Source organism: Leuresthes tenuis, unplaced genomic scaffold, assembly GCF_036924035.1.
Source record: "Leuresthes tenuis unplaced genomic scaffold, fLeuTen1.0.hap1 SCAF_7, whole genome shotgun sequence".
Taxonomy (NCBI): domain Eukaryota; kingdom Metazoa; phylum Chordata; class Actinopteri; order Atheriniformes; family Atherinopsidae; genus Leuresthes; species Leuresthes tenuis.
In genome coordinates, this window is record NW_027325361.1 from 13066706 (window position 1) to 13082925 (window position 16220).

At 39.2% G+C, this 16220-nt stretch overlaps 2 protein-coding genes across 2 annotated transcripts; both read left to right on the forward strand.

Annotated features, from left to right (window-relative positions):
• Positions 1 to 843: 843 nt before the first annotated feature.
• LOC140311419 (5-hydroxytryptamine receptor 3A) lies at positions 844 to 8057 on the forward strand. The gene is given in 9 exon segments (XM_072388790.1): positions 844 to 1071; positions 4204 to 4401; positions 4555 to 4599; positions 4743 to 4852; positions 5682 to 5851; positions 5977 to 6137; positions 6710 to 6920; positions 7195 to 7506; positions 7816 to 8057. Coding segments are annotated over 9 exon segments (1677 nt in total).
• A 1732-nt stretch (positions 8058 to 9789) lies between these two features.
• On the forward strand, positions 9790 to 15184 carry LOC140311808 (5-hydroxytryptamine receptor 3A-like). The gene is made up of 9 exons (XM_072389352.1): positions 9790 to 9938; positions 10474 to 10634; positions 10917 to 10961; positions 11301 to 11407; positions 11614 to 11783; positions 11918 to 12078; positions 12554 to 12764; positions 13513 to 13722; positions 14523 to 15184. The coding sequence occupies exons 1-9, from the start codon at positions 9803 to 9805 to the stop codon at positions 14840 to 14842; spliced, it is 1521 nt and encodes a 506-aa protein (XP_072245453.1). The 5' UTR covers positions 9790 to 9802; the 3' UTR covers positions 14843 to 15184.
• Positions 15185 to 16220: the final 1036 nt, after the last annotated feature.

The window sequence follows — 16220 nt, forward strand, 5'->3', positions numbered from 1 at the left end:
AGTGTAATACTGATGCTGCTCTACACAAAACAACTGGCTAGAAATACGTTTTAATCACACAATTTCTTATCATGGATTGTAAAATTACTACACTTTGGACATGTGGAGAAACATTACACAGTTTCTGTCAAGACATTTGCATTTCATTGCAAAAATAAGCTTTAAAAAATTTCAAAACTCTTGATACAACTTTTTTACAAAAATTTTTTTTTGCCAAAATTCAACCAATTTTAGGCCACAACATTCACAAAAAATTAGTAGAGTAAAAGAGTAAGAGGGGACATTCTTCCTATGACAAGTCAGCTGGTCTTTTGAAGCTTAGTTGCATATTATTACTGTAAAGCCATGTCTCATTGTTGCCGTTTGCAGCAGATTTCTGCCAGCCCAAAGAGGAAAATATTTTGAACTTGACCATATGTATATATACATTCCCATGTTTTTGTGTTTCTGCTTTTAAATAGGTATTCTTTTCTGTCAAGCAGCTGTAACGAAGCTTTTTTTTCCTCAACATTATTGTTCCAGATGTTTTCCTGTCTCTCTGCCTGGCTATGATGGTTGCCAGTCTGCTGGAGACCATCTTTGTTACCAACCTAATGAAAGGCTCCACTCACTATGATCCAGCTCCTCGATGGATCAGGATGTTTTTTCTACATGTCTTGGGTCCAGTTGTACGAATTCCTCCAAAGCACAAACAACAAGAGGACATAGTGATCCAAAACCCTGATGCACAAGGCAGGATACAAAATAAAGATGTGATTTTGGTCCATTTAGCTGTGTTCATTTGTTTTCCTAATGTGATATAAACCGTGATTCGCCTCAACCTTTGTTTCCTGTGCAATAGAAATGAAGGAGTCCTCTCTAACAGCCAAAAACACCGAGACTTTAGAGCAGAAGAAGTCACTGAATGAGGAAAAGACCCTACAGGTGCTAAAGAACCTGAGCTTGGATCTCCAAGCCATCCACCTTCAGGTGGTGCAGCAGCTGAAAGGAAGCTCCAGCTCAGCAGAGTGGATCCAAATCGGTTTCATCACTGACCGCCTGCTGTTCATCCTTTACATCCTCTTTATATCAGTGAGCTTCATCACATTGATAATTATCTGGGCAAGCTTGTACAGCACGTCTTGATTTAATTATATGACAAAAAATGTTTTCAGTCATTCGGATTTGTGTGAAATCAGTGCATTATGTCACAACTCGACACGAAAATGTCCTATTTTGGTGATTCATTTCAGTCATATAAAATAATCTTGTTTACAGTGTATTTATGGCACTGAAACCAATATGTCAGATCCTAGAAACACTTGCTGTTCCATTGCATAGTCCATTAATCAACAGAAGTTAGCATTTTTTAACAAACATTTGGACAGCCAGACTCTTCCCTTGAATTTTCTTACAGAGGCACATCTTCCATGTGTGTTTCAAGTTCGTCTTTTTAAACTTTTAAGCATCAAAACCATGTTTTCTAACAGCATCTTGACTGAAGACACCTAGAAATTATCATTTAATTTAAGGATTTGAACATCTATGCTTTGAATATATCACCAGTAATATGCAATATTAGTAAAATTGTTTAAATTTGTAAACTGAACAACAAAACCCCAAAAAAGGTTGATTTGCACAACCCATTTGCTAGTTTCTGCCTTAATTTCTTCTTCCCATCTAAAATATGGTTGTTTTGGTTTTTTTTGTTTATGACACTTTTTCTAGTTATTTTTGGTATTGATGCTTGCTCACTGAATGCTAAACTAGATAATTACTTGAACATTTAACTAATCAAAATAAGATTTAACCTTCTGCGTAGAAATCATCTGTTGGGAGTTTGTTCTTATATAAATGGATTAATAAAAGTGTAGCTCAAACACTGTTGAATAGACAACACAATAAATTGTTACAGATATACTTCTTTCTTAATTATCACACAATAAAGTTTGCCAGCACCATTTCTTTGTTGTGTTTTTTTTCTTTCGCCCTTACATAATTTAACGGCACATTCAGCTCATTTGCTCATTGGGATGTGAGTCTTCATTATTTGGTCATCACACACAATCGGATGTATACATTTTAAGTTTAGTTTGAGGTCAACTTTCCCAGTTTAATGTACAGTAGTAATGTGAGTTGAGGCTGAATTTAGCCAATCACAAAGTTACACACTGCACTACGGATTGTTACCAAACAATTATGTCGGCGAAAAATCATTAAGCACAACATTTTCATAGTATCTATGGGAAAGTGGACATTTATTTGATCAAACTACTACTTTTTAATTTTTTTAAGAACTGTACAAGAACCACACACTGCAGTTAATCTTGTTTTTATTTTATCCGCTCAAATCAAATCACAGTATCATCATGTGTTTATTATAAACCTAATATTGATATTTTATTAGCAGTCATCATCCACTCAAGTATATCGCAACACCACCACTGTGGACATTTTGCTGTGTAACGAATGGGACATGTCCCAGACTCATGTTCATCAATAAAAAAGAGTCAGTGCAAGTGAACAAGTGGGCCAAAAGAAGTACAATGAATGAATTAATAGGACAGCATTTTGCTATGATGATTGATTTTCTTTTATATTCATGCAAAACTTTTACAGTTTTTCATTACCACGGTACATTTATGAATAGTCTGAAATGTTAAGAGCTTGTGCTTTCAGTGAAAAACCAGTTAGAAAGAATCTCAGTCCTTTGTATATCATTATATGTCATAATGCTGAAATGCTCGCAATGACAGTGACGGCATGCTGTTGCATTGGAGACATGACTGATGGATATTGATAAATATCGACTCAGCAGTTGTGCATGTCTGTCAGGGCAGGAATTGCATATCCAAAAGTAAAATCATCACAACTCAATGAATCATTCGACAATATCATAATAGTGGAGACAATGCAATTACAAAATACTTGCTGCAGAGGCCAGTATATGCCAGTATATGCTCTCCCTGATGAGGAGAGTTGCATCACTCAGAGATCCTTATCAGACGTCTGCACCACCTCAACTGGCTGTATTGAACAACACACCACTCCAATCTCCTTCTGAGTATTAGATATTTACAGCTAGGGTGTTTTCCCATGCAGTAACTCAGTTTCAGACTTGGTCCCACCTGCCTGGAACAGTGAGTCACAGCTTTTTGTGTGAGCGTAAAACCAACAACAAGAACACGTTTCAAAAGCACAGCACACAGAACAAGAGAAGGAAACAGTTTGTGAATTTCCACTGGGGGAGGTGTTGAAAAATAAAACGGGTGAATGATCACTGGAGGTGTCAAACAACAAGTTTTCCATTTAATTTGTTTTTGGTTGTAGTTCCCTTGTTTTATCAGTTAATAAGGAGTAAATGCACTCAAAGTAAAAAATTATCAGCTTGTATCAGTTTGCAACATAAATGTTGGGGAAAATGATAAGAATATAACAAGTTTAATGTTCATCAGGAATCGGAGATGTATATTTATCTTTGTATAAATTGTGAAGATTTTACATGTATACGTGACATAACGCAAGACAAAACTTTATCTTGCCCTCTAAAATCAAATATTGTTGGAAAACAAACAAATTTCAGGGATTTACTTTGGTTTTCGGTTTAATTAAGGTTAAGGTTTTGTTTAGGGTTATGTTACATGCTACGACTGGGTATGTAGTTGAGGTGGGGGTAAGCCCCAGTGGAATTAATATCCATGATTATGTCCCTTAAAGTAACAAAACTAGTATGCATATGTGTGTGCTTGCACTGTCAGGAGGAGCTTTTCATCAGACATTTTTAAACTTGTGGTTGTGGAGAAAATTTTGTTTGTCAGAATCTTCCAGGATGAATCTGTCTCAGCAGAGTTTCAGCTTTGTCTCATGGCTATTCTTACTGTCAGGTAATTGCAACCTGTTTTTGTCCTCTACTTTACTGTTTGTTCGTCATTTTTCCAACTACAGAGGGGTTTCTTCAGTGATGAGCGGTGCTGTTATTGTTTTTAGCATAGTCCAGCTGGTCATGATTGTAATCATTTTTGGTCAAAGAAGTTGATTCAATCTTTTCTGTTTTGTCAGCTCAAGTCTTAGTGAATTGTCTGTAAACTGACAGGATTTCCAGGACTTTCTAAATCAGAGATAATATTCTTGGAAGTAACTTTGGCTGATAGTTAACATCGTAGCTCTTGGCTTCTCTATTTTGGTCACAAGAAAACTTAACTTGCTTCTGAAGTCAAATTTCAGGTTAAAGAAAATGTTAACAAACTTTCTCCCTCAGTGCCCATATGTCATAGCAACCTGACTTGTAAAAAAGGCCACAGTGGTCCAACCCATGAGTCCATGCAGGCGGTGTTTGACCTTAAATCCTTCAGGCCAGTTTTTAACCTCAGCAACCCAACTGTTGCCAACATCTCTTTCACCCTTTATGCAGTCCTCGGGGTTGTGAGTTTTTATTATTTATTGAATATATTCATTCATATATATTTACACTGAATGTATAACCATGCTTTGTTGCATGCTGACTGAACTCTAGCCCAGTTTGAGAAGCAGCTGTGTTCATCATCTGAGGTCTGCTTGCTGTTTATTGTATTGCAGAATGAAAAAACCCAGATACTCACTACATTCTTGTGGCTGAGACTAGTGAGTAATATGGACACACACAATACACTGTCAATAAGTGTAATCCGACCCCAGTAGAGTCATTTTGAATGGACAGACATTCAGCTATGGGAATGTTATGTTGGAAGTTTGACAATGTGTTGTTTCTCCTTAAATTGCTGCAGTATTGGCACCACGAGTTCTTGGTTTGGGATCCCGATGAGTGTGATGGAGTCACCAAGATTTCTCTCCCTGTAAAGGAGCTGTGGACTCCAGACATCATTGTTTATGAGTTGTAAGTTCTAAACTTGAAAAGTTTTTTTATGGGTGGGTGATCTTATGCACAGAATGTACATGTAATACTTGTGGTTGTACGTAGAGTCCATAGATTACACAAACTGTGAGAAAGATGGGTGCACAGCGTGTTTCTTGTTCAGGTTTAACACCGCTTGGTGGGTGATCTCAGCAGTGGGTAGTGTTGTAGATGGATTTAAAGGTCACGCAGATACAGATTTGGAAGAACAGAGATAATACCTCCTGCTTGAGTCCAAGCTGCTAAGAGGTGTGGGACCAGCCAAAGACCCTAAACTACCATTTAATTTTGGTGCACATTCAACCTGGAACGCTAGTAAATAACAGCTGTGTCCTGGTCCAGCTGCGTTATTACTCCCTGAGGTGATAGCACATACATCAGTTTCTTAGAGAACACTGGGAGAGGAGATGCTCACCCTCAATGTGCACCACTGTCAACAGGACAGTTTCATCCTGCTCAAAGATTGATCGAAAGCTAACGATATAAACAGCACCAGGAGCCCCAATAAGCAGTAGTCCTCCTATAAATTAATTCATGTTTTGGAGAAATTAGATTAGACCCCTTACCCTATCTGCCTACCTGTAAGTCGCTTTGGATAAAAGCATCTGACAAATGCATAAACATATCATAACATATACCCATAAAGAGTACAGCTGAAGCTCAGATAGATTTTTCTTATATTTCTGGTTACTGTTTTCAACGTTGTATGTTTTGTTTTGTCTCTTTTTGCTGTGTTTTAAAGAAAAAATTAAAAGATGATTTCATCGTTTTCGTTGTATTTCTCTTTATTCTTTTACAACCCAATTCACAGTGTGGATGATGATGTTTCCCAGGCGTGTCCGTACGTCTATGTGAACCACACAGGTCATATTCGCTGGGACAGGATGCTGCGACTCGTCTCAGCCTGCAATCTGGAGATCTTCAGTTTTCCTTTTGATGTGCAGAACTGCACATTTACATTTGGCTCTTACATGCACACCAGTGAGAAAAATCATTTCCACAATCACACAAACATAAAGCTGTCGACTGGCTGATAAATAGAACCCAAAATATGCTTACAGAACTGCCTGGCCAGCTTTCCCTTTTACAGTTTTTCTTATTCACAGTACTTGATGTGAGGATCAGTCCTGCGCTGACCTTTGAAGAGATGTCTGCAAACTCAAAGCGTTACCTGGAAGCCAGTGGAGAGTGGGAGCTGGTGGCCTTACTGGGAGAGACCTCAATTTTGCAGTTTGGGATTGACGAGTGGGACATCATAACATTCCGGGTCAGAAAAACTCCCTTAAACTAAGTTTACTACTTTTAAATATGTAAGTAGATCAAACATATACTTACAGTGATCTATGAGGTGTACTGTGGGTTTGTTTTGGACTTTTCTGCTGCTGCTACTCTCAACTCATGCCTTGGAGGAAATTTGCAGCTTGCACCATAGACTTAGCTCAGCATGAAGACTTGGGAGAAGGGCATTTACTACTATGTATACGTCTGTGCTCTCCAAAGAAGCAGAAAAGTATAGCTTCCTTAAGGCTAATTTATTACTTTAAAGTGCCAATGATGAATATTTTTACAATAGCAATGTTTAAAATTATAGTGAGTTTACCAACAACTCAAAGTAAAGCCTACCATGCAGTTGTGAAATCAGCAAGAACTAGAAGACCTTCTCAGCACCAAACAGGACACAATCACAAAGGTGGTAGTGTTTAGTCAAGAATTTAACAGCTACCCAGGGTCAGGTAATTATCTCAGGAGCAGGTGGAAACCAAAAACAGAGAAGAAGAAGAAATGCACCCACTGAGACACTGTGTTTCTGAAACTTTGTGTATTTCTCTTGTTCACTAGGTGGTCATCAAGCGCCGCCCAGTGCTCTACGTGGTCAACCTGCTGATCCCGAGCTCCTTCCTCATGCTCATTGACATCCTGTCTTTCTACCTGCCTCCCCATAGCGTCGACCGCGCCTCCTTCAAAATGACTCTCATCCTGGGCTACACTGTCTTTCTGCTCATCATGAACGACCTGCTGCCCAGCACAGCAAACGGCACTCCCATCATAGGTCAGAAGTAGTGATGTAATGCGCTTACTTATATAAACTATATAAATTTCTTGAATGCCATTTTCACAAAACAGATGGGTTTTTGGATGGGTTTAGCCATTAAAGATGGATATCTGCACAAATGTAAGCTACAAACATTTCAGTACAGCCTGGAAATCTCATTGAAAATACTCTACGTCACGTTTTCAACTGACCAACAGCTCTGTCAGTCTGTTTCAAGCTTTACCATTTACCACATGAATGGGCGTGGTTCAAGCTTTCAATCTGTTTCTAGGTATCTATTTCTCAGTTTGTCTGGCCCTGATGGTCATCAGTCTACTAGAGACAGTCATCATAACCAACGTCCTCCATCACAGCTCCATGAAGTATCAGGAGGTGCCTAACTGGGTTAGAGTGGTTATCCTCAAACATATAGCAAACCTGATCTGCTACCGCTGGCCCGAAGACGTCCGACCACTTACTAAAGTACAGGAGGATAAACCTGAGAGCTCACATAGCAGCTCAGGCCCATGGATCATCCAACCAGTCGGCCAAGCACCTGACAGGCAACCAACCAGCACCGGAGGTAATCAGTCAGGGAATGAAAGTATCTGTGTTTTTCCTTTTACCAGCTCCAGCTCTTAATTGGCCTCACCTTTAAAATACTACCTATTCATAGTTACTGCTTTCTTCTAGTTTAACAATATAGCTTTGTTTCAGTAATATCCATAGTTAATCTAGAGCAAAGGATGAGTATTTTAAATGTTTTAATTCGCCCACTTAATCAAGTGTTTCTTCTCAGTTTTTCTCTTCCCTACTTTGTTGAATGATACTGAAAACAATCAAATTTTACCTACAGTATGCAGTTATACATCAAACAAAAATGAATGGCGCAACCTATTCTATTGAAGTTGAGTGTAAATGTCCACTCTTCTGTCTGGCACAGCTTCTCTACCTGAGTTACAACAGATCTGTCAGTACCTGAGAGACCTGCGTGCCCATCTTATCTCTCTGCAAAAGGAGAATGAGCTGCAGGACCAGTGGTGTCATGTGGGATACGTCCTTGACTACCTGCTATTCCGCATCTACCTGCTGCTTATCACCTGCTACGCCATGGTCATCATCACCATGTGGTGCATCTGGATCAGCCAGTCCTAGCTGGAAATGGGTTGAATATGAATGAGCATTGTCACCATTTCACAAAGCGTTAAACTAAATTATAATCTAGTTTTTTTTTTCCTGCAAAGATTGTTTTTTTTGGTTCTCTTTTGCAAATAAATGTACCCAACACATGGAGCAATGGTGGCTTAAAAGTCTTGGAGGATGGACCAAAAGGTAAATGGAGTGCAATGGTTTTAAGAAAAGGACACTATTGGCACTTATTTTACAATTAATATGTGGTAACAAACTGTTAGAATGTCTCTCAGTCTACCTGGGTGTTGGCTTTCATGCTTCATATATATAAAAAAACTTATACATAGTATTCAACTGCAAAATTAATGTCAATACCATCCAAACATTTCTGAGATTAGGCTTGACTTTATAGGTTTTATAATAGATAAATGACTCGATAATAAATTTGGTTTCTGTCATTGTTTGCTGCTTTTTTTTTAATTTTCAAGAAAAAGTTGATGCATGGATGTGTGCATGGATAGATGTCAAAAGCAGATTAGTTAAGTTGCCTTCCTATTTTGTTTGAGAGAGCATCAGTTGTGTTGAGAGTGTTGGTATAAGATAAAGGGCGCTATTCGACAATTGAAGTAATCTCTATAATGTTGAGAAACCATCACCGAAGTGCTCTGAATGTTCCTCAAAGTGCCCTTTGCGAAAACCATCCAACACTATGATGAATCTTGGGATTGGGCCTCATCTGCCATCACAACCACAGGATTCTGTCGCAACATGTCACCTCAGCTAGTTAGCACTTATTGGGACAATGACTGGCGTTTTGACAAAACAATGACCCAAAAGCATGTTTCTGAGCTACATAAAAGGGCTATTTAAATAATAAAGAGTGTTGCCTCACATGATATGGCCTCTAAAATCAAATCAAACCGAAAAACCAAGAGAAAATATTTGTGACCAACAAGTGCTCAACATGTCTGGGAACGCCTTCGAGGTTGTTAGAAAAACATTCCAGATGATTCCAAGCTTGATTTAGTTGGTGGACAGACTGCTGAGTTTGAAAAGCTGAATAAATATTATGTTTTATTGTTTTGTTTTGCTTTGTTTAGTTTTTTTAATAAACCCATTTGTTTTTATTACACGATAAGCTTGGGCATCATTTCATAGTATGGAGGCTTTCAGTGTCGCTCTACAGTGTTTGCGTTTGTCCAAACTTTTGGTACTGTCTATATGCGTGATTCAAAAATAGATAGATAGAGACGCTCAATAAAATGCTTTTACTGTCAAGTTCCTTTCAGCTCAATTTTAGTTTCACAAAGCCTCAAGTAGGATTGTAGGATCCTGTTTTATTTACTGTGCACTTGGCATGCTTCCCCCAGTTTATTCTCTGGTCAAAAAGGATTGTGTGTTCGAATTTCTTTTTTTCTTCAAGTAAGGCCCGTCAGACATTATAGATGCGTTCTCCCGTTAGCGCCACAAAAAGCTAAATGGAGGAAGCCTGTTACACCTTTAGTAACTGAAAGAAGCAAAGCGGAACTGTTTGATTTCTGCTGAATCCTACTGCACAAATCCACTTGATGGTGGCTAAAAAAAAACTGTTTTGAATCCAAACACTCATTATGTAAATACAGTAATGACATGCATGGATCTGTGCACACAGCAGCAGATAGACTGAAAGTCATGTCAGGATGTATCATATTACAAAGTCAACATTAGCCCTTGAAGAAGGTGACACTTTCACATAAAATCGTGACACAACAGGAGAAGATCTCCTTCTGATGGGACAGACAGTTGATCGTAATTCTTTGTTGTCTGAGGAATTTGTTACAAAAATAATGAATGTTTTACTCAGATTGAAAATGACAGAGGTAATCCCTGTGGGGCTCATCCTTACCTGCTTCATGCTTCTTCGCGGTAAGGCAGGAGAATATTTCGACATGTCATTTCTTTGTATGCGTCTTCTGAAATGTTATGTTTGGACGTGTAAATGAGGTGTTAATACATGAAATATGGATGTATGTCAATATGTGTTGGACAGAAGAAAAAGGAAGCAAACACTTATATTTGCATTTAGTCAATCATCATTCTCTAATCTGAAAGAATTAGGGAAACCCGTGCTTTCTGAGGAGCAAAAGTAAATCTTTTAGGTACAACCTAGAAACCTCTTCCTCTAAGGTTTGCTGATGCTGTTTTTCATCTGAGAGGTACTTCAGCCCTTTAATGTTCTCCTCAACTATTTGCCTGAGCGTTTTAATTTATATCTAAAGCCAAAATTCCTGTTGGCTCAGTTAAATAAAAAAAAACTGCAAGGATGCAACTTTCCACAGCTTTCATCTCAGTGCAAACACTGAAGAGTTCAATCTGAATTAAATGTATCAAACCATCTTTTGGCCATGGGCTTTGGTCATTATTTCCTGTTTTCTCTTCATTTTGAATTTTCTGTCTGAAGGATGTGGAGCAGCTTTGAACTGCACCAGCCCGACTCCTCACTCCCTGTTTGAGGAACTCGAAAAGAATCTATTCAGTAAAAAACTTGTTCGTCCCGTAGCGAGCTTTTCAGAGCCAATTAACATAACCATCTCTATCACTGTGGTGGGAATTTTAGGAGTGGTGAGTACACACAGCCTACATATCGATACGTTTTATATTAGAAGTGGATATACAGCAGATATCGAGATATCCCCTATTGGTTTATTTTTTTACCCTTGAGTTTTGGCATTTTGATGTTGCCAGTGTGGCTTATTTGGAAGGACCACCAGCACATTGATCAGAAGGGATGAATCGAGCTAATGATACGATATGGACTACACAGACAAATCAACTCACTTAGTATTCAATCAGAGAAGTGAACATGTGAATCTCCTGAATATTTCATGTGTGTCTCATCCACAGGATGAAAAAGCCCAAACCCTGTCTACAGTCTTATGGCAAGTCCTGGTATGTTTTTGTTTGTTTATATCTCTACTGTTACACCTTGTTAATGTTTTTTTTGCAATATAGGACAATCCAGAGTTTGTTCATGGGTTTATGTTTATAAAGCATAATAACACACAGTTATCATTTCTTACCTACTTATCTTGTGTAAAAGTCTTCAGTGCATAATATCAACGTCTCTTTAATGTTTATCATTTTCTTGTTGACCGAAACAAACATAGAGGATGAACACTTGTGTTTTCTCATGTAACAGTAGGAAATCAATTAAAATGGCATCTAAGTTTGCTGTTGATCACATCGTTCATGTATTCATTTATTTATCTGTTTATTGGTGTAATGTAGGAGTGGGATATAACAGGACTGAGCTGGGATGAGAAGGAATGCGGAGCCACGAGAGTTTCTGTCCCTCGGGAAAATCTTTGGGTTCCTGACATTCATATCGCTGAATTGTGAGGATTTTTTGAGATTTTTCTCTTCTACTGTTCAAAATCAAATATGCAATCTTGGAACCACTTATGGATGTTTAATACCCTGGACTGGAAATGTTCCTGTTATGCTGCTTAAAAGGAAAAGTTGGATATTTGAAACCCAAATTTTAAAAAGCACATTCAGTGACATCAAAAATATTTTGTTATTTTATTCTTTTTCCTCGCAGCATGGACGAGATCAAGTCCCCAGAAACTCCTTTTGTCTACTTGGATAATTCAGGGCATGTGTTTGATGATAAGCCAATCAAAGTGGTCAGCTCCTGCAGGTTGGAAATCTACACTTTCCCCTTTGATGTCCAAACCTGCTCACTGACCTTTGGTTCATATCTACACTTCGGTAAGCCGAAAATGTTACGCATTTCTCAAAAAGTATGATCTTGTCACTACATTTCCCTGTTGTGGTCAGAACATATGACAAATTCAACACTTTTTACTAACTAAAGACTAAACTGCAAAGAACTGTTACTCAAGTTACAGACATAAGGATGATTCAAGGCACCACAGCTAAAGAAATCCTGGATGAATCCCAAGAGGTGCTGCAGACCAACGGGGAGTGGGAGCTCACAAATATCACCGTGGCTCTTTCCACACTGTCATTAGATGAGGGATCGTACTCTGAGATCACATACAATGTAAGTTTGATCACTTACTGTATTTTTAAGTTTAGAAATGAATGGCAGCATAGAATGTGTGTTGAATTGTGTGAAGTTGACACTATTCATTTGAAACCACAGTGTGGAGGGTCGCATTGCTTTGAACATGTATATTCCAAACCTTATGTCAAATTCCAGTGTAATGGAGAGGATCCAAACGCATTTTCACATGAAGGCGGAGGTATAATCAATAAACTTTCATGACATACACCAAAACCAAACATTCAATCACTGAGACCAGAAATAGACAAACCCAATGTGAAACATGAGCAGGAAGCAAAGGCTCAAAAACAAACACGACTCACACCTTTGTTAACAATAGACTTAAGAAGAAATACTAAAACACCAAATATGACATAACTTCTGGTTTCATTTTTGGTGTCAACTTATACAACTGAGGGCCAAAAGAGAAAGTTCAAAGTGTTAAGCCTTTGTTCCTTTGTCTTTTCTTTAGATAATTCTGCGACGCAGACCAATGCTGTATGTGGTGAACCTCCTGATCCCCAGCTGCTTCCTCATTGCTGTGGACCTCTTCAGCTTCATGCTGCCTCCATCTGCTGTGGACAGATCATCCTTTAAGATGACCCTCATCCTGGGTTACACTGTCTTCCTGCTCATCATGAATGACCTGCTGCCTGTTACCGGGGAGACAACGCCTCTGATCAGTGAGTGATACCGTGATTTTATCATTCATTTTCTGTGAATGTCACTGCCACACAGGTGGAGAGGAACGAACAGGTTATTAAGCAGGTTTATTGGACACAGGCGTAGGGGCCCAAACAGACAGAGATGCATCATTCAGAGTCTGAAGTGATGGTGAACATTATCTGTGAGAGACTGAAAGACTGAAAACAAAAGAATTGTCTGATAACATCTGCAACGACGTGAAAGATGGCAACAGAGAGAAGTAAAAGACAGCTTCGACATGCAAACCAGTGAAAACAAGATGCAGAGAAAATGTCCTGTTTTAATCTATGTGGTTGTGTTTTCCTAATGCCGCAGCACAATTTGAATTCTATTAGCCTCCTTAATATTATCGATTATAGTATGGATTATAGACTTTTTTCCACTGAAGGTGTCAAGATGACAATGATGTGAGAATGTGATCTGCTGCATGTGACTGTACAGGTACTCATTGTTAATGCCAAGCTCCAACTGGATTACACCTTTCAAAAAAAAAGACTCAGCAAGCATGTTTACTTTACTTTAAGAACCAAAGACACATGATCGAAACCTGCCAACAATCCTGAACACAAGGAGAAGAGCCACTGGTTTCTCCAGCAGTAATTTAAACACTATTTCCTGATGAGGACCATAACTGAGGACGTGCGTACTTAGCATTCAGAAGTATGAGCTGAAGATAACTTCAGGAGGACTGTAATGAATCCCCCTTTTTGTTGTTGTGTCCTGCAGATGTGTTTTTCTCCATTAGCCTGGCTCTGATGGTGGCCAGTCTGCTGGAGACAGTCTTCATCACTAGCATCCAGTTCAGCTCCAGCCAGGACAGTGCAGTGCCAACATGGCTCCGCACCCTTGTGTTGCACTATCTAGCTGTCGTCGTATGTCTCCCCCCGATGAAGAAAAGCAACCGAATCACAGTCATCCTCAACCCAAATTATAAAGGTACACTGTTATTTCTTATTTAACACTTGGACAACACACAATGGACAACTTATTCATGGGCGCAATTCAGCCTGCTGGTTGGTCTAATAGAATCGTTAGTTCCAACTGCAGCATTATAATTCTATGACCTCAGCATCCTCTGACAAAACTCCCATTCACCCATTTTATAGAGAGCGTATGTGATGTGACTTCAGCTGTGTTTGCATTTGGGGCTTGTGTTGCAACATTTTGACATTTTTCCAACTCTGTACTCCAGTTTGTACATGATGAGTCACACCCAGAATGCAAATGCGGACGTCTATCTCTCAGCACGCAAGAATAAAGAGACGGCCATCATCTGACCTGATGATGTCCAGCAAATAGCTTTAAAGCTTTCATTTACAAGGCTAAAATAAGATCACAGCTGACATGTTCACAATGATGGGCTCTAAAACACAACTAAAAACACCTAAAAGCTGGTAGAAGTGTGCCATTGATAGATTTTAAGTCGATGGAGCTGACAGCACTTCCTCATGTTTCTATCACAGAATGGGGCACAGCTGAGAACGATGTCCTGGTCTTTTAACAGCATCTATAATCCAAATAAATAAATGACAGAAATAAAATTTAAAAAAAAACACCCTAAAGCCTTCCTTGAGTCTGTATAACATGGATGAAATTTGAGTTCTGGTTTTACTCATCTCAGGGTGCACTGATGGGGTGCTTAGACTTAATTTGACCAATATACCTCTGTTCTATATAACTTTAGACCTCAGGACTTATATGTAGTAGACATATCTTGTTTCTTTTTTTTCCCCCAGAGCCAGCAAGTAATACCAGCTCCATACACATCTCTGGAAGTCATTGTCAGGGTAGCTCGGATGACACCAGTAAAGGCCCCCCTCCTCCAGCGCCCCCTCTGGAGCCAGCCTTGGATGAGCTGAAGAAGCTGAGCAGAGATCTCGCAGCCATTCGTCTTCAGATGGACAAATACTTTCAGGGGTCCAAAAACTCGCAGGAATGGCAAATGATTGGGATAGTGATCGACCGCATGCTCTTCGGCTTGTACATTCTCTTCATCGTTGCGAGCTTCATCACCATCAGTAGTATCTGGATCTGGCATAACATAAATGAAGCTTGATGTATGGTTAGAGGGTTAAAGGACATGTCCGGAGCCATATTGTCTCGTTTTTTTATATAATTTGTTTATTAACCCATTGCAGCAGCTGGCATAGTGTGCCGATTAACGTTATGATGAATACAATGAGACAATGTTTGATGTATACGTGCGTGTAAAAATCTGTGTGTAACTCATGCCGAGCTCATGTGAGACCAGAACAGAAATTCTCCAGTCCTGCTTGTACCCTCACCTACATTTCATCTCATACTCCATCTCCACTCTCATCTTCCACTACACTTTCAGAACCATGTGCAGATTTGAGCCCTGAAATGTATCAACACGAACGTCACACTGCAGTGCAAAGCAGCAAACCTACCATGACAGCCTATGTGTTGATAGCAATGCACCTAGAAGCTGAAACGGACATGGATTCAGCATCGATATCATTGCTAACATCCAGACTCTCTGACGATTCTTAAACTTAACATCAGTGATGTAAAAAATTCTGCAAGCTAAAAGTGATGTGAAATTGTGGGCCTTGTGTGTATATTTGCTCTTCGGAGGGTAAATAAAACCAGTTAGAGCGGTTTGTTCTTGTCCACATAACGTACAGAGTAGCACGCATATCAGTGTGCTAACATTTGGTCCAGAGATAGGTGGACCTGCGTCTTTAAAGAGGCCATATAATGCTTATTTAGGGGTTTGTGGTTCCTGTAAGAACAGATTCCCGTGCTTTAATCCTCTAAAAGCACATTATTTTCCAAGCGGGTGCATTTCTGCGGCACATCTTGTTAGCACCCATGTCTTTTCTGTTGTTTGCTAAAGGAATCAAACAAAAGGAAAGGCATGATGAGAGACTGTTGAGCTGTGTGGGAGATAATGTTGTATCACCTGCTGCGATGAATAAACACTTCGATGCACATTATGTACAATGAATATCTGATAAATGTAATCTGTTTCTTTCATGTGAGGCTCATTTTGATCAAGAGAAGGCACTTCGCTTAAGACTGACAAAGTATGCTCTGAGAAAAGATGAACGTCGTGAGAATTACTGCCAAGAGGAAATCATATCAGCGAGCAGCACAGCAGCCTTCTGTGCTTCACTCATCTGGAAATTTGACTATCAAATCTGCACACAGCTCAGACTGGTTCAGACTTTGGTTTGGTTGTTAAATAGGTTCAGCACAGTTGGATGCAGTCATAGACCTTTGAAAAAGGCTCAAAGCAGCATGCAGCTGTACATTATATGGTCCAAGCAACTCGAAATATAAGCTATTCTGATCCTGCTGGGAGGAAAACTTGGAACATTTAAAATGACTTTGGTATTTTGAAGATGTGAGGCTGTGAAAATAATATTTTCTCATCATTGCCACTAGATGGTACAAAAGTTCACATGATG